This window comes from Dromaius novaehollandiae, chromosome 3 (genome assembly GCF_036370855.1).
Source record: "Dromaius novaehollandiae isolate bDroNov1 chromosome 3, bDroNov1.hap1, whole genome shotgun sequence".
Classification (NCBI taxonomy): domain Eukaryota; kingdom Metazoa; phylum Chordata; class Aves; order Casuariiformes; family Dromaiidae; genus Dromaius; species Dromaius novaehollandiae.
In genome coordinates, this window is record NC_088100.1 from 34,313,420 (window position 1) to 34,337,893 (window position 24,474).

At 39.3% G+C, this 24,474-nt stretch overlaps 1 protein-coding gene across 1 annotated transcript in view; it reads left to right on the forward strand.

The window, feature by feature from the left end:
• Window positions 1-24,474, forward strand: part of KCNQ5 (potassium voltage-gated channel subfamily Q member 5) — a 306,273-nt gene that overhangs the window by 260,581 nt on the left and 21,218 nt on the right. Inside the window, exons 6-10 of the mRNA XM_064508669.1 lie at window positions 1,019-1,129; window positions 2,974-3,069; window positions 6,922-7,016; window positions 9,246-9,272; window positions 17,651-17,871. Coding sequence (XP_064364739.1) covers window positions 1,019-1,129; window positions 2,974-3,069; window positions 6,922-7,016; window positions 9,246-9,272; window positions 17,651-17,871 — 550 coding nt within the window. The remainder of the gene's footprint in view (window positions 1-1,018; window positions 1,130-2,973; window positions 3,070-6,921; window positions 7,017-9,245; window positions 9,273-17,650; window positions 17,872-24,474) is intronic.

The following is a 24,474-nucleotide window of genomic DNA, read 5'->3' on the forward strand; positions in this document are numbered from 1 at the left end:
ATGTCATCCCAGGGGCATTTGGATTACATGCAGCACTTCTATGTCACCTGTGTTCAATGAATTGTTGATAGTAACAGGTCTCTTTTCTGGAGAGCTCTCCCGCGCATACCGAATTCTGCCATAATCTATATTGTTACTGTACCAGAGTGGTGCTGTACAGTTTTTGAAAAATCTATATGCTGTATGCTTTTGATTACACTCTCCAGATGAGAAGGAGTGAAGGAGGGATTACAGGTGCCCTCCTGTTTCTTTTTGACCCATCCTCACACACATCTGAGCTAATACTGTCCAACACCCTGAGATACTTTCTGGTGCTGTGTAGTATTCTTTGGATCTTCATGACAGCAGTGATATAGGTATATCTGACCTTGTCATAAGGAAGGGGAAGGGACCATGAACTTCTTAAGGTTCCTTCCAGCTTTTGATTACAGTCTTTTTGTGTTTCAGAAGATGATCTAGCTCAAACTGTTACAATGAGTTTATAGAAAATGCAGCTTCTTCTTGCAGTTCCTTTAACTTTATCGTCTGTGAACTTCAACTTCCTTTTAGCCCTATTTTATTGCTGTAGTATGATCCTTGCATAATTTCATATTTGTGTAGTTGTGCAAATACCTAGTTTGTTACATGTTTTTGCTTAAAATAGGTGGAACACCTTTATATGTACCAAATAATTTTTCTGCCTGATTCACTTCATTTCCATTCATTTGCCTAGACTTTGAGATCCCAGATCTTCTGTTTTATTATTTTTAAAATTTATTGATTGATTATTTGGGTATTTATCTCATATTTATTATTTATCTCAGTTGTAGTCAGTCATAGACAGTACTGACTCTTCGCAGAAAAATGTATTCATATCAATATATTTATGTATTTTTTTCTTTTAGAAACAATTATGTATATTTTGTGTGTCATGATGAATGATTCCATAGTGGAAATGATGTTTCATGCAATGTATTTTATCTCCAGCTAATCTGTCATGGACTTCAGTAATTCATGATGTTCATTCATTTGTTTTTAGATCACCTTGACAACCATTGGCTATGGAGACAAAACTCCTCTTACTTGGCTTGGAAGGTTGCTTTCTGCAGGATTTGCTCTCCTTGGCATTTCTTTCTTTGCACTACCTGCTGTGAGTATCCTTGCGAAATTTGTAAAACCCAATAGAAACTTTAGTAGCTCTTACTGTTGCTACGGTACAGAGAGCTGAAGGAAGCTGCCTGCATGAAGAGCAACTGTTTAATGCTTTTTTCTCTGTGATAACATCGGTGAAGTCCAAATGAAAGGACTGTAGCTGGTGCTGTCATTGCCTGACATTTTGGGAGTCTGGCAAGAACAAAACTGGGAAATAATCCTAAATTAGATAGTGTATCACTGTGTAAGGATGAAATTCCTTTTTTTTCTTACAAATTGTGGCTCATATACTACTGCTTTCCTTTTAGAATTTTGAAATAATTCAATTGATATGTTTTTCTGAATTAGATTCTACTGAAAAAAGTAAAATATTTCTAACAGGTTGTCTGTGGTCTAACAGGTAGTATGACTATGTTCAGGCTACCAGTTTATAGGAGCAGAAGGCATTAAATCAAGCAAAATTTAGCATAGTTGAATGCAAAAATGCAGTTATTGTTTTCTGTGAATGATAATAAATAAACATGACAGTTTATTTTTAGTACTTTTATTAACATTAAAGAAACTTTAGTGAAAATGAGAATCATCTAATGACTAAGTTCCAGAAATAACATTTCATTTTTGCGAGTGTAGTATCCAACTGTGAAAGACTGAATTTCCTTTCTTTTTAAATGAGTATTGAATAAGCACGGAATCAGAAGTGACATTTCTATTTTGTTGTATTACATCCAGCACAATACATGTGGAAAATCAGTATTTTAATACTGAGATTCATTATCTATAGATCATTATAAAATATGTTACAATAATACATTTGTTTTTAACCATGTAGACAAACCAACATTAAAAGTCAGCATTTGCCAGCAGTACTGAATCATCTAGAATACTACATTCATTTCTTACTTTAAGTACAGAGAGTATTTTAGTATCTCTGACATATCACAATGTATTATAATTATAATACATTACCTGTTTTTGAATCTTGACATTTAATGGCAGCTACTGTAATTAATTCTCTTTGTTACCTAGTCACCACTAACAGGAAAGGTAGTCTTAGCAGGACTACTAGGGAGTAAATCTACTGAATACGTGAAAAATAAATAACTTTGCATATTACAGATGTCAGAACTTTTATTCCTCATGTCATATCTATATACAGGTATTCATTTTCCTAACACACACTTCCATGTTGAATCAGTTTGTTAAAAAAAGAGATATGTGTATATCTTTTGCGCATTTCTAATATTACTTTATCCTAACTAAGAATCAAGTGGAATTATTCTTGCTTATAATGCAGATGTGCCCAGTAGAAGTATTATACTCCTTGCAAGCTAAGGAGGGACACATTCTCAGTCTTTGGGTCTGTTCAGCAGGAGTCCAATTTATCTGACGTATTCAATGGTAAAAAAAAGCCAAAAGGGAAGAGGTTTCATTTTCAGCTGTTTTTCATACCCTGCAGAATGAACAAGGGTGATTATTTAGACAGGAGTGAGAGGAAATGGGCTTAACCTGCTAAGCAAGGAATATTCTACCTTTTCTAAAGTCAAAAGCCAAAGACTGAGCACCAACATTGTGTAGCACAAATCCAAGCAATGGTTAGGATGAGCTGCCAGTGGTAGCATCACAGATTGACTCGCTTCGGTAGGGAGTCTCCTCCCTACTGCTATGTGTCTTGCTATGAACGGGCCCTCCCATTAAGCCCTGTACTGTGATAGATGTGTTTTCTGAAGTAATCATATCAAACATCATCTTCACAAACATCATCTACACAAATCTTGCAATTGATTAGGGGCATGGGTTGAAAAAGCTACCTACATAATGATAAAGCGTTGTATTGTATTGCAGGGCATCCTTGGCTCAGGATTTGCATTAAAAGTGCAGGAACAGCATCGTCAGAAACACTTTGAGAAAAGAAGGAATCCGGCTGCCAGTTTAATTCAGGTAAATATGAAATCAATGAAAAGATAATAGCAGGTGATTTAAAGTACATATTGGAGCAAGTTTCATTATTTCAGGTTGGAAAGTTTTGTGGAAATAATGTTTAATGGATTGAGTAGTTTCATGCAATAACTTTGTTCAGTAATTGCCATGTGTTTCTATAATTCTGTATACAGCATTTCTGTGTGTGATTCATGAGTCCTATCCATGCCCAAGAGACCAAGTAGAGGATGTCAGCTGCATGCCTTCTTGCTCGCTGCAGTTAGCGAATTACTTGGAAATACAGAATTGATCCCTAGACAACCAAACTGACAGCAGAGCACTCTTGCCTATATTATGTTCCTTTTCACTACTGGAGTGTTGAGAGTGCTCCAATGAGTGATACGCTTGGTGAAAATGAAAAGTGTCCTGTACAGAGAATTGCTTTCAATAACATTCAAGTCAGAAGGTAGAAATGTAGGCTCTAGCAATTCTGAAATGTCTGAAGCTGTCTGAAATAGTTTCAGCTACAGTATTGACAGAATGGTGCAGATCAATGTTTTAGAAAAAAAAATTAAGTAAAAGTGGCATGATACTTGCTAGTTTAAACAGCTGCTTTGTAGCATTTATTTTCCTTAACTTACAGTTATAGTTAATTTAGAAGGGAATTTAGATAATTGAATTTAGTAGTTAATAGTTTGTTTACTAGGTAATAGCTAGTTAATAGTTAATTTATAAGGAAAATAATCTTCTAACATCTTGATTTATTTTATTAGGATATCGAGTGCTTTATATGTGCCACATATGCTGTTCTTCTCATTCTGAAAAAATAAATCCAAATAAAGTAACTGAGCATGCATATACTAGAGTTCCATTATAAGTTGAAGCCAGTGTGTCTTTGAAGCACTCCTAAAGTTAATAAATGTTTCCAGTATTTCTGTTCAGTGATTATTAAACATTTAGTATTTATTAGAATAATTAATAAATACAGATCAATTCCTATTGTATCTATTATACTGTAGAATTAATGAAACAGATTGTTTCTGACACATACACTAATTCTTTCATGAGATTAAAGTTTAGTGGACAGAGGAATCATATATAATAGATTTAAGCTTTGATAGGTAGCTCATTTTATTATCATATGACAGTCCAACTAAAATATTTGTAAGACAACCTGCTAAATAGATTAAGAGTAGCAGCTGACCAACTAATTTCAGAAAGTGACTCTTAGTGGGAAGAATCATCATGAATGGAAGACACTTGTGGTGGGATCCCAGGAGTGTGAAGGGTGAAGGTCGTTCAACATATTTGTCAGTGATCTTGAAATTAATGTGAAATTGTTGCTGGAAATATTTGCTGATGGCGGCAGGCCTGGCAGAGTGTTAGAGATGAGGTGGGAATTTGGGAATCCAAGAGTGGTCTGGATGGATCAGGCTGGAAGGCGTCCAACCAGATGACATAGTATACCGAATACAAAACTGTAGATCAAGGAACAGTGAATTCAGGCTATCAATACAAGGCTATATCCTAATATTAGTGACTCTGGAAAGGATTTGACCAGAGGTGAGAAGGGCAGAGGAGAAGGAGTAGAGGGGGAAAGATCAAGAGCTTCGTAAAAGTCCCCAGCATGTTACTCTAACAAGTCTTATTACAGTCCTTAGATAAAGAACCAGAAGTGCAGTAAGTAGAAGGCGGCTGATATTACCGTTGTACATGATGATGCTGGTACAGAAATGCTGCATATCAACTCAGCATCTACACTTTGTAAATGAGGCTGGATAACTGGAGAAAGCAAAGAAAACAATTGGAAAAAATGAGCCCAGGAGTGGAGAAAATACTTCATGTTCAGAAACACAGTAGGGGTCTCAATGGCAGAGCATAACAAACTGTATCAGTGCCCAAGTTTTTTTAAAGGAGCTATTGTGGATATTGGTAAGAAGCTACCACAGAAATTAGTACACTGTAGTTTATCAGGATAATACCTATTTTCTGATCATTTACTCTGTAGAATTACTCCATGTTAACTTCTCTGTTGCCATAGATCAACTGTTTGCCAGAGCCTATACCTAGCTTAAAGATAGTTGAGGTATCATTATAGAATACTGAACTGTATAATACAGGCATACTTTTCTCAGATTGTTTAGATCATAAGAAATATTTAGTGTGAATATTATTTGCACATAAAAGTCCAGAGAGAAAATGCTGGAAACTGCAGGACTACTTAATGTAGCAGATGGAAACATAAAAAAATATCTCTGGCTATAAGCCAAAATCAAACAGTTTCATATTAAAAATAATGCACAGTGAGAATAATTAGCCAGTGGAAGAGCTTACAAAGTAAGTGGCACATTCTTCATCTGCTGCTGGAGACTAGATGTATTTCTACAGGTATTTCTGAGGTGTTAGATTCAATAGAAGAATACCTGGGTGAAATGTCATGGCTGGCAGTATACAGGAAGCCAGACTAACTGACTTAACTCTGCATTCTAGCCTGAAACATCCTGCATAACATAGTAATACATGTGATATTTCTTTATTTTGCTGCAAGTTCAGTGGAAGCAACAGAATGTGCCTGTTTGCAGCTGAACAGTTTTTAAACCTATTGTCAGCTCAAGGAGTCTAAATTTTTAAAATACATTGGGATTAGGATTAGTATAGAATGGGGACAGTACTGAGACTACTCTGGCTTTTCCGTGCTGCTGTAATTTTGGATATATATATTTGATGTTAAACATTGCTAAATGAGAACTGGACTTTTTTTCTCTTTATACAAATATAAATCATTAGATAGAGTGAAAAAATGGAGAAACAGGCCTAAGATTTCCATTCTTTCATCCGGATGATACCACAGATATCAGAGCGAAGGGCCTGGAGAGACCTTTCAAGAAATACTTAACCAAGATCACCGCCTGACATCTGTTGGATTTTGCCCCGCTGAAGTTTGTGGTTGATCCTTGCCAATGTCTATGCCTATATAGCATCACTACAGCAGGACAATGTGTTGTGAGAAGGAAGGAAGGAAAGAAATCCAGGAAACTTTAAAAAGTGTCAGCGTAGATACTCAGCTAGTACATATTAATATAGTTATGCTGACATCAGGGAAACTGTACCAGTTTGTTGAACTGAGGATATGTCTTGCTATCTACATGCAGTTATAAATCTAAATGGTAAAATCTAAATTCAGTGCTCTGCTTTGGTCTCTCACCTTTGAGATGATTTATTTCATAGTTTGAAACATTCAGCAATGTTTCAAACCACAGAGAATACTTCACTTTTCTTCTAAATGCTTTTTGTCTGGTCTTCAGTATCGTTTACAAAATGTATTGTGACACTTTCTTTACCTCAGACTGCAAGTGTGGGGGGGGTTTCCCCTATGGGATTTTCACGAATAAATCCCTGCATCGCTTATTGAGCACCTTTATGGGCTGAATATCTTTTAGTACGTCCACAAAGCTAGTAACTCTTATTTTAGCATGTTATGATTCACAGAAGTTTTGCTAGGTTTTTACTGGTAGCAGTATTTTCTTAGTCAATGTGGTAGATCACATCCCAGTCTGAGCAAAATCGGCTCTCTCCATGATCAGTGCGGTGGCATTGTCACTTCATGTTCTTGGTTCCTTTGTGCTTTTCTATTGTTTCCCCATACCAGGCTACTTGGCGGTTTTATTCTACTGATGCCAGCCGAACAAACCTGACAGCCACCTGGCGATATTATGAAAGTATTCTTCCTCCCCTCAGGCATGTATCAGTGCTATGAATGATAAAAGAAAGCCATGACTTGTATTGGTTACTAATCTGCTTTTCAATTTTTTGTTTCATCCCCTGCTCCCTCTTGCCTTGTTTTTCTTTTTTTATCATATATCCTGCACGTAGTGTGTATGGCGTAGTTATGCGGCTGATGAGAAATCGGTTTCCATTGCTACCTGGAAGCCTCATTTGAAGGCCTTGCATACCTGCAGCCCTACAAAGTAGGTACAAATATGGCAGCTGGTTGATGCTGTTCTTGATGTCTGTTCAAGCTTTTAGAAAGTATTTGTCTGTTTTGTCTTGTTTTGTCTTCTCAAGTCCTCTCATTAAAAATTTCAACTAACAAATCAGACCAGTATTGTCTAGGAGCCTAGTACAGTCGGTCAAGTGCAAATCATTTCCAATTATCTGTGAAATATATCATTGAAAACAGGCATTGGAAACACTTCTCTCTCCCCCCAAATTCATATATGAAGGTTAATATTTTACTACTATCCCTGTTCCATACCAGCTGTGCTTTAGCAGCAGTCAGTACTCAGTAATGGTCATAGCCTCCATGTTGAAGTTACACTGATTCCTCCTACATGCTCATGGTAAAGATGTATTATTATTTATAAAAGACTTACAGAATAACACACCTCCTGGAGAATGCTACTTATTACCTGAGTAAAAAGGACTCCCTTCAATCTTGAACTTTAGATTCTGAACCAAATTCTGGTATAAATCCACGTCACTCCATGTAAAACACCAGTTTGTCCCAGTTGACGGTCAGGGCTAAGAGGCTGTGCCTGATCTGAGGGACCAGGGAGCCCGTCTCACTGCCACTGCACATCCCGAGAGTGCCCATGATGCACCCCTGCCTGTCCCCCTTTCGCCTCTCCCCCAAGCCCTGGTTCCCATGGGACAAAAACACCGGCTGCTCTTCTGCTGAAGGTGCTTGATGGGGCACCTGGGCTGAGGGGAGGGCAATGAGAAGTGCACCTTCCTCTCGCTCTCAAGTGGCCTGAGTGACCAAAAGCAGACTTACTTGGAGGCTCAGTCCCTGATCGCTTGTTCCATGGCGTGCACCTCTCTTTGACCAGTCACTTCTGTGTTAAAGAGCCACAGTCTTTTGAGCGAAGAGACATTTGAATGGGATTTTTCCTTCTGTCAATTTGAATCAGTGTATTTATTAGCTCGGTTCCAAATTGTCTCTAAGGGGGAAATTATAAGATTAATACAGAGCTCATTCCTTAAGTTCATTAGTATTTTTATATTCTTTGCCCAGCCTGTACCTATGTGTAAGGCTATAGCAGCAGCTCTGCCTTTCCAAGGAGGATAAAACTTTATGGCATTCGGCAAATATGGCACTTTCTGAGGGGAAATTACACCCTCCGTTATACACACAGCCAGTGGAAAAAAAGACCTGATGCCACAATTTGACACACAAAAAAAATACATTGATGTATTTTTTTTATTTGTAGTTTGGGTGAGAATTCACAGAGTATTGGCAGTCCAAGACACTTCACTAGTTCAGAAAAAGATTTACCAGAAGGTAGTAAATTGATTGATCCGATACAGGGCGCAAATCAGGGAATAAGAGATACTAGAAAAAGCTCAAAAAGGATGGCAATGAGAGCCTTATAGGAAAGCTGTGATAAGCGTCCTAACTGTTGTTATTGCAGACAGTGCAAGAGAATTAGTGGTTTCTCTCAAAACTGGGTGATGAACATCCACATGACAGTAAAAAGGTAATCGTGTGCCAAAAAGCTCAGCCAAAAAAAGGTTTGGCTGAGTACCCAAAGCTGATCTTTGAATTTCAAAGAGTTGACAAGAACAAAGCCATAAGTAATCCATTACCATAAGTGTAATTCCAAAATGCTTCAAACTAAGAGGAGCTTTTAGATTAAAAGTTACATGGAATATGGATTTTAGTAAGTGTGCAATTCTTTTGCCATGTACAAACAGGTTGAAGCAACATTTGTATAAATAAATGGATATGAAATTACATAAATAATGAAGCCGTATCCCACCTAAAAATTTCTAAAACATGATTGTCCCTCAAAAAGTGCATCTAATTGTTATTTTAAATAAGCATATTGCTGTGATATCCTAAAAATAAACATTTTTATTTACTAGAAATAACTTTATCTAATAAGAGTCTACAGCTTTCTGTTATATATGTGTCAGCAATGCATTTTGCCTAAGTGCTTTGCCAACTCAGTCTGCAGTGGTATGTACTAAGCATGTTATGCATGTGTTAAAACAACGGAAAAGTTTATTTTTCAAAAGCATTGTAGTTATGAATCTTGCGTAAATGTTTTTGTGGTTGCCCTGTAATGTGTGTGTTGTACACTACTTTAATTAACATATCCATTTCCAGTTTAGCATAAATCTAACATCATCTGTAAGTAATGTGATTACTATCTGCATAACAAATATGTTTTTCCCTCCCACTCCCTGACCTGAAGAAAAGAACAAGGGGAAGCTTCGAGCAGGTTGGTAGTTTCTTTTATTTCTTTTATCTTTTAAATCTTTACTTCTTAAAGGGTTTTAAATGGTTCTGTACAATAGGCTCAATAAATTGTAAGGCTTTACTGATGATAATGACAGATCTCATTTGTATTTAGCTTACACTGATAGGATAGCGTTGCTGAGGTTTGCTTCTTTGTCCCACTTTTTGTGTGGGAAAACCAGGTGATTTTTTTATTTTTTTAGCCGTATGTTTTAACGTTGTGGGGGAGATCTCAGGCGCAGCAGTGGCAGCTAAGGAGCAGCGCAGTCTGCACAGACTCCGGCTCCCGGGAAGGACGAGGGCGCTGGGTGCTGCCCTGCAGCGGACGCATGCAGCTCCCAGCCGTGGCAGGGCAAGCTGCAGGCACGTAGTTTAATGTGGCTTTGCAAACTAGCCCATCAGCTGGGCCTTGAGAGCGCCACCGGGCTGCCAGGCCCCTAGTGCCGGGCTTGCCTGTAAATATAGCCCTGGAGACACATTACGTCTCGGGCTTACGGCACTAAGTGGCGGTGCTGTTCCCTTCCTTACTTGTAGCTCAAAGGACCAATCCTTAAGGACAGTCCAGCTGCAGGAGAAGTTACACTGCCTCCAAAACCGGAGGAGGAGTAGGTAGGAGTCTGCGCTCCGGGATAGTCGTGATCAGAGAACAGTGGTCACCTGCAAGGGACAAAAGTCAAAAACCCGAGAAAAAAGTGTCAGCGACGCGTCAGCCCCCGAAATGCAGCTGTCCCTGAGCTGTGCTGTGGCTCACGCACTGTTTTTAGTTACGATGTCATCTGTGAGGAGTCTGACGCAGAAGCCCACAAAAAAGGCGGTGAACGTATTCGTATAAACTCGCCTTGTCCCGCTTCGCTTTTCAAATGGCTGCTCTCTCGTCTGACGTTATCCTTTTTCTCGGCATGCCCGTGACTGGTACTGGTAGGGCAGGCTCCCGAGATGACTGACTTTGCTCCGAGCAGGAGCTTACCTGCTCTGTCCTTTGCAACAGGCAGTCATTGCCATCCGGTGATTTCTCATATACGTTACCTCCGTAAGCTTGCTAGCGAGTACCCACCTCATAAATTTGCTACGGCTTGATCGAGCCTTTTTGTACTCACCAGCTGTATTTCCTACTCCTCCAACAACAACATTCAAAGTTGCCTTCAGCGGTTTTAAGGGGAGACTGAAGCTGGCAGTAGGTGGTTGTGCATCTCCGTATGTTACTGTCTCCAAAACAGACTTTGTGAAAGGACAGTTTATCCCCAGCTTTACCTGTGAGCACTTACAGAGACAAATTTACTGATAAGGAGTAGAAGCTAGATGCAAGAAACACTCAACTATCAAAATTACATTACAGGCTCCCTGTTAGTGATAACTATTGTGGTTTTAAAAGAAGTCAACGATTTAGCAAGGTTTTATTTTCACTTTATTTTCACTGAATGGAAGATAGTTTTCTCTTCAGAAAATCTTATCTATTAAGTGCCGTTACTGCTGTGTATTAGGGTAGGTATAAAAATGAACTTGTTAACACAATGTGAAAGATTTTCTCCAGTGATTTCTACCAAATAGCACATTAAAAACTGAATTTATACAGTCGAGATGAACCTATGCTTTTGCAAGAGAAATACAACTGTACATTTTTCAAGAAAATCCACAATTTTAACCTTTTTCTGAGATCTTGGTCTACAGTAAACAACCTACAGACCACTCAGTGCTTTTTAAAAAGGTGTGTTTTTGTCGATGGCTGTTTATAGTTCTTATGCTGATATATTGCTATATGTTTGTATCATTTAAAATACATGTCGTGTATGTGGTCTTTTGTGGTAAAAGTGTAAATGCAAACTGCTGCAATGTACTTAGAGGTAACTGTCCTCGACTATTTAACTTCTCTCTTACTGCAATGCTGAGTGACTTGCATGGGATGCTATGTGAACTAAGTAAGCTGCTTCTTGTTTCACTCTTTAGGTTAAGATGTGTTTATACTAGCAGTGCATTGATCGCTTTCTGAATATGCTCTTTGCTCTTTACTCCATTTTAATAACAGTGGAGAAAAACATTTCTTGCTTTAGGTAGAAGATAATTTTTATTACCTATTAAAATGAATTTTGTGTTTACAAACACTAATTTTTGTATTTCATCATCTATAGGGACCTACAGCCTTTCATTAGGTAACTAAATGTTGGTGGGTATTTGAGAAAGAGAGCTGTGCTGATGAGGCTGTAGCTTCATGCTCATTTTAATAAAAATATGTTCAACACATTATATTTTCTGTTTCTCAAAATATCACATGTGTTCTAACTAATCATTTATCAAAGTAATGGTAGGCAACCTTTTTGGTGTTTTCCATGCTGCAGCTGGGATGGTTCTGTAAATCAGTGTTAGAGTTCTGCAAGCAGTTTAAAATCCTATATGTTAAATTCACTCTATCTATAAATACACACACTGAGCGCAAATAATATATATTTCTGCTCAAGTATACGTTGTGGCTGAAGTTCTTCCTGTGCGGGGAACCAGCTCAAGACTGATGAATCTTACACCATACTGAGAGCAGTTTTAAGCTGCGTGTAGGCCACACACTGGTTTCTGCAAAGAATGAATTTCACCCATCTAGGGTAGGCTTCTTTTCCATTTTAAATAGTGGGCCTGAATAAGGATTCCCTACTCAGGCAACTTACTCTGGTGCAATATGGTTGAGTTTTGCTAGCCTAGGAGCTTGGGGAAAAAAGTGTATCATCATCCCCTGCTCTGAGACACAGAAGTGTATTATACTCTGCAATTCTTTCCATAAGCTTCTATATCCTATCTGTTTCCAGAAGTTAATTTAATGTAAATTATTATCTTTGCATGCACCATGTGAAAGAGAAACAGCCAGAGATCAAGAATCTAACTTGATTTGGAAAACCTAACCCCTACCTCGTAGCAGAATGCCTAGTAACATGGTCCTCTATCTCCCCTCACTCCTAGTAAGCTTTGTAGTAATAAACAGAAGCTCTTCAGGATGTACACCCCTCGGAAACATAGGTATTCAGCATCCTGCCTATTCACATGATGTTTGAGAATGCCAACTAACATCAGGTGCATGATTCATCGACTTCCCCTTCTCAGTGCTTTAAAGTTCCTTACTTCTCCAAAGGACCTCTCTTGATTTTTTTAAGTGCTTGTACTTCCCCTCCTTGCTTGTTGCCTGCAATGACATTAATACAATGACAATTGCAGTGTGCAGCACGCCATGGTTTGCTCAGCCCAGTTTCCCTTCTCTGCCTGAGACTTGAACTTTTGGAATGTATTATCCTGCCGAGACCTACAACAGTTGTCGAATATTTGGATAATGACATTTCCCCAAGTCCAAGAGGATTTTTATAGCCATAGCAGTTGAGTTCTCTGTCACATAACTAATAATTAGCAGGGAATATTAAGATACAACATGCTAGGCAATATCAACTGTTAAAACATATAGTTGTTATTGAGAAGAATCCCCTTGGACACAGCTTTTAGAAGCTGTGCCTGCATCCTATATCTACAAGGTAGAGAAATGCATGTGAAAACAACCATCTGCTTCAGCTGAATTCTGTTGACATTGTGTCTCTTACCAAAAATGGTAATTCCTAGATCTTAAGGAGATCTTGAGGGATCTTAAGGGAGGAATCCCTTGATTTATAACTAAAGCTTATTACAATTTTTCCATATTTTAAAAAAATAATTTAAGAATCAATAGAAGCACAAACTGGTGATAAAAGTGAAGAAAAATAGTTTCTATTCTTCAGAAACTATTTTGAAAAAGAAAAAAATACACAAAAACCTGAAATTCATTTTCATTTCTATTTGAAAATTAAGATATTATGTCTTGAAATTCTTGTTATTACTCATTGAAGGTATGAGATATAACACCATATTTCTTGGGTTCATGCTTCTAGCATGAGACTGGTGGAGAAGACTTAAACATCTGAACTTCAAATGTTAGACTTTACTGTCCTATCCATTGCACTTGCATTTGTTCAATTTAGCTTAATTTCAGTTAAGTCATCTGTTGGCTTGGTAAGAATCAATATTCATGTTTATTGAAAATTAGTTGCTGAAAATTGACATTTATGTTTGATTGCTCATATTGAAAAGCTGAAAAACATATCGTAAATTGTGACTGGTGGGAAGCTGCTGCAGGTCTGAGGTTAAAGCAGGGCAGAGGATGAACTTGACCACAGATATAATGGAAGGTAGGAAGGGAAATAGAGGAGTGGGACAGGGAGCCAAAGAGATGTTCAGCTAACCAAAAATTATAGTAAGATGGTCCTTGGAAGACAGACAGAGCTACAAGTACAGGCAAGAAAAACAAATGTTCGTCGGTGCTTACCAATTAAAATAAAATTTTATCAAGTCTAGTAATTTGATCCATTGCAGAATAGTGTTCATTGCCCCTGCAGTGAAGCTACAGTGACCTCTAGTGTCGCTGAACACCTAGTCTTTCATAAATCAATGATGGAAAACACCAAACTTAGAAAAGAAAAAAAAAACTACGAAGTCCTTCACTATCAGAGGGAAGTGAATAGTTCATGCGTGTACTGATCAGGAAGAACGAGTGGTCAGATCCTACAAGTAATCTTTCAGAAGACAAAAGATTAGAGAGAAATCATTTGCATTTTTCCCATGGTTCCGGCTGTAACTGATCTCCACTAAAACATGCTTCAAAGCTCCAGCATTATCTGTATGAATATATACCAAAAATTGCAGCCTTCGAGAGAGGATTAACAATTGGTCCAAAGAGATTGCCATTGCCAGGGAAGATTACAATAGAAAGTAACTGTGTATATAAAATAGCTGGAAAAAAGTGCCAATCACATAAGATATAATAAATGATAGACACAAATCTAAAATAATAGAGGACTAAGGACAGTTGTGGATCTCTCAAATCCTTGTCATTTAGGTTTGATTCAGGAATCTCTGTGTTTCTGAAGGCATTCAGACATCCATTTTCCAGATTCTGTGTTTCTGCCTTCTGGACCAATATTCAAGTTAAGTTTTGGGATTTTCAAGAATTTGTGAATTTCCCATGGGTATTAACAGGCTTATGTTAACTCAAGGCCTTTCCTTTGAATACTTTGTAAAAAAAGAAGAAAAGAGGAAGAGAAAAAATGTAATTGTCTAAGTCCTGCAGGAGGTGAAGGATCTTTAGCAGGACACTGAACAGTGCTAATCCAACCAACACCAAATTCAGAGTAAAGGGCCCAAAAAGCTTCAGTGGCCACTAGTTCAAGTGAAAAAAGGCCCAAAGATGCTTGAAATGGCATAGGAGTGATCTGCAATCTACACCTCTATTGCAACAGGGCATCAAGAGCCAGGAACTATACTTTCACTGCGAGAAAAAGCCTGGCCAGCACGCCCGAAAAATTATTAGATTCAGTGATTCCTCCATGACATGTTATCTGCTGTGTATAGGAGAGTCTCATGACAGGGTGCTTGCAAGGACAGTGATTTACTTCTCTTGGGCATGAATTCCCCACTGCTGCAAGCAGTGCAGGTTATGCCTGTGCCCGGGGAGTTGAGGGGACCCATTGACTTCAGAAACAGTCTACTTCTGAGCATTTCCCACCAGTCTCAGAATAGGAACAGGGACCCAAGAGCAAGGAACTGCTACCACTGGTGTCTTTGGAGAAACTCAATAGCCAAAACAGAGTTTCTAAAACACCCATCTTCAGGCTGCTCCATGGCTGTTCATGGTTCAGCACTCTCAGCATGGGTCCTTGGCATGCCATTGCACTGCCATTACTACAAAGCAGGGGGTTTCAGGTGTGAGGTCAGCATTTTAAATTAATATTTTCATTCTCAGTGTTGCACTTTTGCAAATGTCTCTAGTACAGATGAAGTGTCTACTGTTCCTTTCACCATTGCCTCATTGCTTTGATTTGGAGAACTAAAGATATTCAGGTTAAGTAGCCATTGTGTATCACTCCGTTTTTGTAAATGAAATGAGCCTGTAACCATGTGCCCAAATCATTTAAAGACAGACGTTGTTTACATTAGTACAGATTAATTGACATGAGAACATGTGTGCTTTTTTCATTTTTCTGTTTTCATTTTTAGTTTGGAGTTACTGGGATAATAAAAGAAAAATTATGACCCATATTTATCTTATTTATGGCCAGTTTATCAATTTTCCTTTCATTCTAATTAGTGCAAGAGGAAGAGAGCTGTCCAGAATCTTTTTTACTTGTAAGATTTGTAAGAAAATAATAATTTGATTTCATGCTTGAATTGCTGTTCCTGAAATTTGAGCCCTAAGACAAGTAAATACAGCGTGTGGGACACATGCATAGAGATAATACGTACAAGAAGTGCATTTTGATTGTGTTGCTCATGCTGTATAGTATGCAATAATGTGGCTAATAAATACTTGCCAGATTATATTTTCATGAAATCATACAATTCAAAAGATTCCTGAACTGAAATGTAATTAAGTCGTAAAATGTAATTTTCATTGAAAATTAAATTTTAGAACTTGCTTTTCTTTCAAATAATAGGTTCTGAGGATCTTTTGCATTGAATACACAACAGGATTTAATCCTGCAGGTGTGGGTAACAGTTTGCAATGGAAAGAGATGACATTTCCAGCACCATCATGTGTTTGTTTCAACAATTGCTTCCTTTGGACAAGGGAGGAAGGGGTTAGATTGAAAAATTATACTAAAGGTATTCTTTCAAGAGATTCGACATGCCATATAGAAACACATTTATCTAATAATCTTTCTGTTGTTGTACTTACTTTATAGCATTCTTGAAACTTATCTCATTTTAAGCATCTCAGCATGTGCTTTGCCTGCAACAAACTGCATCCTTTCTAGTCTCAGTGATGTCTGCATTCAGATTGAAATGCTCTGCTCTGCTATGCACGGAAAAGATATCTGATTATCTCAACATTTCACAACCACAGAAGTTTATAATTACATTCCATTTCATATAATTACATATTAACACTGTATTTTCAGAGTGCAGTTGGTTAAACATCTAAGAACGAAATAATACATTTTAGCATTAGTTAATTAGCTGCAGGATTCATTTCTGTTGAAAACATCTCTTGGTGACCTGCTGAAGTTAAATGCAAAGACTGTGAGAGAACTAGAAAGTGTCTTAACTTCAGGTACAATTATAATTTATGTCTTTGCCATAAGTGTTCTAAAAGAACCCCCCAAATCCTACTCCAGTGCAGTAAGACTAGTTCATTGCCTACTCCGTCTCTTCCCTTGCAAGAGCAGGGTTGACGTTTGATCAAGAAGACCCTTCCTTTGCACAGGGGATTGAACTTAACCTTGAAGAAAAAAACACGTGTTTGTTTCCAAACCAATTATCAGAGCTGATTTTTGTTTTCCCTTTGTGCCTTCTGCTTCAAGAAGAGCCAGACAAAAGCAAAAGGGCTAGGTTATGAAAAATATGTGCAGATAGTTGGTTGGGGTGACCACAGCTGGTCCATCGTATATTTTCAGATGTGAACAGAGGTAATTTAAGCACTGAGAAGTAGAAACTTTACACATGCCAAATTCAGCTGACTGGAAGGGGAAGGTCATAAGCAAAGGAAGGAAAAAGTAAGCTTACTTTTGGCCAACTGTAAGTATACAGGCCACCTTTGATCAAGCAATCACAATCATTAGCTTGGCTGGGCTGTTGTAACTGTCTTAAAGTAGTGCCTGCTGCAGGTGATAAGCTCCCAGCTTAATCTCAGGTAATGACTTTATTGAGCACACAGTGTAACATTACATTTCCATTAATCAGTCATCACACTGATCACAGTCGTCTCCTGGATGTTTTGTTGCTGCTGTTTTTGTCTTGTCCAAATAAGTGCCGTAACAAGGGATTCTGAATGTGAGTGTTCGCTAACAATGCATATGAAATGTTGGAAAGTGCCACATCTTGAAAAAGCATGAGTATACTAACAGCAATATTCTTGCCTGCTTAAAAAAAAAAAAAAAAAAAAACTACATGGCATGCAGTAATAATAAATACTTTTTTTTTCTTGTTTATCTGTAGAGATGGTCAGAAATGCACTGAGCTGGGCCAACTAACATGGAAATAAACCTGATAATAAAGTTCAAAGAATAAACAGAGTATTTTAGAGATTAATCTGTAATAATTGGCTTAATTTTGTTTCTATTTGTTAATTTTAATTTCCATTACAAGGTTATTCTGTCCTGTAAGACAGACAGTCATTGATAGTGCCTCTATCAAGCAACAATTATTTCAAATCAGTTTCATTCCCAGATGAAATAGATTCCATGAAAATAAAAGTGTGTAAAAAACTGATTCATACTGCTTAGAATTTTTAGAAATTATTTGCTTATGACAGAAGAAAACGGAGTGCAGGAACTATGAGATAAAATGTATTTCTCTTCTTCACAGTCAAAAGTTAAGTTTCAAAGAGCGGGTCCGGATGGCCAGCCCACGAGGTCAAAGTATTAAGAATAGACAGTCTTCAGTTGGGGATCGCCGGTCGCCAGGCGCTGACATTGCTACAGAAGGGAGCCCGACCAAGGTTCAGAAGAGCTGGAGCTTCAATGACCGGACTCGTTTCAGGCCATCACTGCGCCTGAAGAGTTCCCAGCCAAAACCAGTGGTTGATGGTAGGAATTTTTAATGCCTTATTTTCCACTGCACACTGTTCCCAGGCTGCTCATGCTCTCAAACACCAGGGCTTTAAATGCGACCCATTTCGTACCCATCTGGAAAACAGCACAATCCTCACATTGTGGAAAAGGGACTAGAACATCAGAGAAGGAAAAGATATTAGAAAGCTTCAAACAGGATGCTGAGGTGGTTTTTTTTGATATGAAATGTTGCATGGTAACCAGCCAGTGGTGAGTAGGGAGTGACTGGGTGGAAAAGAGGGACATATGTGAAATCACAGCTGGACGAAATACCTCCCCGTATGTTTGACTGGATGTTCAGAGGAGAGGTTGATGCCTTCCACCTACAATAGCCGTGACGTGGCAGCCCCTCTTCCCCGTCGCTGGGCAGCTGTGGGCAGGCTGGAGCTGGCGCGCTGCAGCAGTGCTCCACCAGGCATGCTCCCCACGCCACCGCAGCCTGCGTCGCTTCCAGCTGGCAGCAGGGCTCCTGTGGCATTGGCCCACAAGGCTCAACAGCTTCTCAAAGAGCTAAAACACTTCCTCTTACCTCCAGTGGGGGCTGCGGTGACCTGCCAGAAGGAGGCCTACGATTAGATGCTTTAGCTTTTAATTCTTACTGTTGGGGGTTGTATCAAGTAAAGATAGGCAGCTTTAGCAAACAAAACCAGTACTACTGTTTTTATGTATTGCTTTCTAAAGGCTATTTTAGATGTAGGAAGGACTGCCAACACATGAAGAGCTGGATCTTTGTGAAAATGCCTTGCTGATCCAGCAGCAGGTGGGAACGCAACCTTTCATACACTCTCTGGAGCATCCAACTCCTGGGCATTGGGAAAAGCTGATGCTACCCCTCTCTGCTCTCCACTTCCTAGCTAAGATCCTCTTTTGCATTAAACTAGCTGCTTTAGCGAAAGATTTGCATCTACAAAGGCTTATCAAAATGGAGCCTGCGAGACCTCTCATCAGGGAGCACCGAAGCTGGTAAGAGCAGCCCTATGGCAGGTAGGCGCAAGGAGAGCTAAACCACTGGCCTCCTGTAGACACAGGTCTTGCGCTGAGAGGGTGTCGTTTGGAGTGCTACTTCTGCCCCAGACTTCCCCAGGCATTTGGATTTCTATAGCCACGTTTCTCTCCACTTAGGCACGTTTTATTCTTTCCTATGAGACCCACTGACAACAAATAGGGGGAACTGTCTATGGAAGGAGGGAGTGACACTGACAGTGTGTGAAAGGTACAAAGTGAATCCGTTGATCAAAGTAAAGAAGTGGAACTTTAAACCCTTTCTGTGATAGGAATACTGCATGTTATTTCTAACAATTGTCAGTAAAAACATTCAGACGAGAGTGTAATTTAGGTATCTGCTTCCTTTTTACAGCACATATCATCACAGACATGTAGGTTGGCAAAATACCTGTAGAACTGAAATACCCCATCCCTCATCTAAGAAAATCTTACACAACACCTCTCTTCAGGAAAAGCCTGGGTAAATAAATATTTCCTGGAGGGCTAACAAGACGAACCACCTGCGTTTGCTAAGGTCAGCGTTCCAGGCTAGCCTGCCCCTGTGGAGAGCCTCGGAGACACAGATCCTGAGTTTATCTGTGTTACAGCAAGCTGCTGGGGTGTACCATGCCATCCATCTCTTGAGGTCCTGGTTATCTAGCTGGCTCACCAGCCCTTGCTCCTTTCAGGGGCAAATGGCCTGGCTTGTCTTCCAGGGAAATGGCAGCATACAGGGTATGTGGTGCCTGCCTCACACCAATGTAGAGTCGGGACCAGGCCGTTTCCCCAGAAATGGGCAGTCAGAGACGTGGTAGGTACCAGAACGTAGTTGAAGCGACGCTGTCTAAATGTAGGCTTCCTATGTAATCAGCTGGATAGTATGCATATCTCCCCAAAAGACAAGCCAGAAATGACTTCATAGGTTAAACCCCTGTAACTTGCACAGCCTCTGGAAGTGAACTAACAGCAGAGCAATTTGTTGAGCACACTGCCAGTGTCTCAGCAGTTCACATGTGTTCCAGTCTCTCAGCCTATACCTCACTCAGGAGCCCATTTATTTCTTCGTCAGCCCATTTGTCACAAAAACATTTCATAAGTGTTGTCCTGGATTTCCTCTTGTACATATTGTCATTTATAGGAACCATCTGCGTGAGAAGATCATGTTCCCTGTTATTGTCTCTGCTTGATGGAAAAGGTGGCATAAATGGCATCTTGGGTATTTCTGTAGATAAAAGATAATAACAGCAACGAGTTCATTGCTGTGCATAAACCCTTAAGGATCTTCCAGCTCCTCAGAGTGAGTGCAAGCTGTTTCCATGTCAGCAGTTTCCAGCTACAAGTCCACCGTTATGAAAAAGGGCCAACAGATATGACCAATTTCTCATCAGTGGCAGGAGGAACAGCTTCCATTGTCCTCAACATGTAGGTGAATGCCAAGTTTCCACTCTGGGACCCAGTCCAGCTACTTCTAGGACTGGTATCATCAAATGGATGTCCAGTATGCTCACTGCTGAGAGGCAACTCCCTGCTACTTCACGCAATACATTTGCAGCAAAAGACAGGCACTATGAACCTTGATACATTCTCTTTTTTTCCACGTTTGTTACCAGTTTGACAGTTTCTATGCTTTCCGCAATTGACAGCTTAATGGAAAGGATCTGGAGACTACATATTTAGATTAGAACATCTCGCATTTTTCACTTGGTGAAAATACAGCATTTGCAGCACTTTATTCATATCTTTCTGTTGTCAGGTCCTCTAGTTTCCCTCCTTGAGGTATTCTCAGGCTGAAGGATTAATTATTTTGGCATGCCAATATTCCAGCTGAACGAGAAGCCACTCTTTTCTAGGTGAAGGTCTGAACTCGAAACCTTGAACTGCTCCTTCTTCTGGTGAATCTTATCTCTTTGTAGTGTGTTTGAGGGGAGAAAAAATGATATTTGCAATGGACCCTTCTGACCAGAGGCTTATGTTGGGTAAGGCTGACTGGGCAGAACATAGAGCTGTGCCAGACACCCTGCCTAGCACATGGGGCTGGGAGGAAACAAAACAGTGAAATATGGAGGGTAAGGACAATGCCATCAGATGTCCCATCAGAGTAAAACTCTGGAAATCCTCTGAATGATTCAAAGTGCAGAGTGCTTCACTTTGCACATGGGAAGAAAAGAATATGAAGTGCCAAAAGATTATGTTAGTTATCTCATGAAAAAATAATAGCCTTTCTCCATGAACTTCACCTTACGAAAGAGAAGACAGATATTTGTTTTGGTTTTGGTCAACTATGAAATTTGGGATTCTGAATGATTTTGAGTTAGCTTAGGTGGAGAAGGAACTACCTTGCTGTGTAGGTGAGAAACACAGCACTGTATAAAATAAAACAAAGAAACAAATATACATTATGAGCAGAGGGTTCAGAAAGAAAACGAAATTATTAAAGTCTATGAGAATGATCTACGACAGATGAGCCAATGCAGCAATTTTGCAGCCTTGACTAAGTTCTGATATAGGACATGGTTGGAATCTGGGCCAAAACAATCAGAAGGAGACTGCTAGAAAACCTCAATGTTAGCAGTCAGAGTTTGTCATGTAAAGGAAGATTTCTAATCCAGACAGTAGCTTATGGAAGGCAGCTAATAGGCTAACGTAATGGAAAAGTCTTACTCTTAGGCTAGACATTAAGAAAAGCTTACTAACACTCCCCCGCTGCAGATTAAGATCATCGAATGAGGTACCTTGGCAGTGACTAAAACACACAGGTATCTCCCAAATGATATTGGCATAGCTGTCTTAGAACAGCATGATCAAAACTGTTGCATAGATGTCTTTATTTATGGGAAGTGACAGTGCTCTGAAACTGCCTATAAACCATTTATTGTTATTGCCAAAATGGGTCTGGCAACTACAGCAATTATTTCAGCTACATGTGCACATTTGCAAATTGAATCCAAACCTGAGAAGGCTTTGATGGCTGCAGAGAGCTTTGGTGGCATGGCTGCAGACACTCTCTAGAGCTTTAACAACTCTGTAGGGAAGCTAGAAAACTAAGACTTACACAATCTGATTTTAAAAATATGTCCAATCTCAGCTCAAATGTGGCTTGCAACTGCCAGAACCCTTGTTGAAGATGAGAGCCTCCAAAAATTAGTGGCAATGCTGCCAGGATGTTGGATTTCGAATCCCTGTTATAAATTTTAAAGGGAATTATCAGTACTAAACAGATACATAAAACGGAATTCTTCATCACTAGATCTGTGAAGGCCTTAGGAATGGTAAATTGTTAGGTGTTGCAATGTGTACACTCAGAAGGATACAAGGATCATTTACACATGTTTTTCTGAATGATGAAGAGTTAAGGAACTGTGTCGTTAATAGGATGGTGCATTCCCTGTGGGGAATGGTCCCCAGCACATCCCGTGAGCTGCGACTGGGACCATCCGGGAGAGGGAGACTTGGCCCAGGCCAAACCTGTGCTGGAGGCTGTGCAGACAGCTAAACAGTACAGGTGATCTCACGCTCATGCTTAAGGCACTGTGCTTGTGCCTTCTTGTATTTGCTAGCGTAGATCCAGCCGCATAGATTCATCTCACAAAACCTCTCATTTGCGGACACCTACGATCCAGGGCTTCTTTTTCTCTGCTTGCTTCTTTTTCTCTGCTTGCTTCTTTTTCTAGGAAGTACAGCTTTTTCTGCTTAAATCCTGTTCCAGTCTTGTACTGCCACAGTTGAAATAAAGAATAGATAGTGTATTGTACATGCAGTTCTCAGAAAGGGACAAAAGTGCCCTATTACGCTTGTAATCTACCATCCTCTGCTTCCAAGCTTTTGCATGAGTTATTGTGCATTTATTGCAGCCTAGAGCCATTGTGTGGCTTTTTGAATAAAACGTCAGAAGTGTTCAGCACAGGAGATATTACAAACATATTTCATTTGATTAATTAAAAAGAACTCTCTAAGGAAATATTTAATTTCTGCACCATCTCTGAAAGTTGTGTGCTCACATGAACTCTAGCCTTTCATTCCCTACAGAGTACTTGCAAAAAATCCTCAGGGTAGAGTATATTATAAAAACCATGGAAAGAACGCAGTCGAGCATTTCAGCCCCCATGTCCTCAGTTACTACCACATTATTTATGTATTGCAAAAATGACAGCTTTTCCTTTCAGTAGCACAAACATCTTGACCTCGCATAAGGTTCACTTGATGTGGCAAAGGTCCTTAGTTTTGTTGTGTTTACATCTTGGTTAGCGTAAATTTGCTGGTTCAGAATGAAGCTGCATGATGTCAAAATCAAGTTGCTCGATTTCTACAACCTCATATGTGATGGGATAAAAAGACATTTTATTAGCAGTGTATTAATTTGTGCTAGACAGGAGATTTATGTTCTTGTGATTGTTTAACTTGATCGCAGAGCTCTCATTTATTACAGTTGTCACTGTAATTAATTAGTAAGATCTTATAAAAATAATCTAACATTCTGATCAAAGCTCCAAGTCATTTCTTCATTTTGTGTAAATAATACAGTCCATTGGGTTTGGGGAGTTATTTCAGTTTATTCCAACCGAAGACCCGGCCACATGAGTCTGTCATTTAGTCTCCGTCTTTATGGTCTGCCCTGGTGTGTACCTTTGCTCACGTAACTGAGTGCTTACGCAGGGGTCACAAGTGAGCTGAGCTACTCAGCTTCTCAGTGAGGGAGAAGAGCAGAGCGCCATACGGAGGTGTTATTTGCATGAGTTTCAGGTAACCTCATTGGTGGTGAGTAGAGAACACGAGTTTTGAAGTCGTTCTGAAAGGATGCTCATAAAACTTTCCAACAACCAAGTAACGCACTTGCACCAAACCTGAGATATTTTATCAATGCTCTCATTTTTATGAAATGTTGTTGGTGAAATGCTGCATGGCTTTGTAAAATGCAGGACTGTTCTGTAGCTCTCCGAAGCTGATGCGGGCATCCTTCCCTCTCGCCCAGAAACCTTCACCTTTTCCAAGGATGGGCAAGGGAGAGAGCGAAAGAGCAGAGCTGGCCTTCAGGGACCGAATGCCTTTGCCTACAACTAAAATCCCCTACAAACAACAGGACCCGGAAATTTCCCAGTGCTTAGGGCCTGCGTTAGTCCTTGTATCAGCTTGTATCATATCAACTGACATGTGCTGTAAGGACACGTAAAGAGACAGTCAATTAGGCATGACATTTAGTCCGTTAGTCCCTAGTTTAGATTTTATCATATATACCCACAATTTCTTTTACAGATATAACTTCTTGTATGTGGTGTATGTAAAATAGCAGAGGTGTATATGTACATGTACACTAAAAGCATACATACATGCATGAAAAATCGCTTTAGAGCAACCCATCATTTTTCTTTCTTATTCTTCTCATATGGCCAGCTAAACTTGTTGGCTAGTGTGCCACTATTTATAATAAGATCAGCAATTTTAACTGCAGAATTATTGTGCATATAATGAATTGTTTTTAGAAAGTCTCCTGGTTCTCCGTATCATCACTCAAAATGAAAAGGACTCTTTTTTAATTAAGTAGTGGGAGCTGTTCCATGAAATATTGCCAATGCCGAAATTTTTTGAGAAGTTAAATAA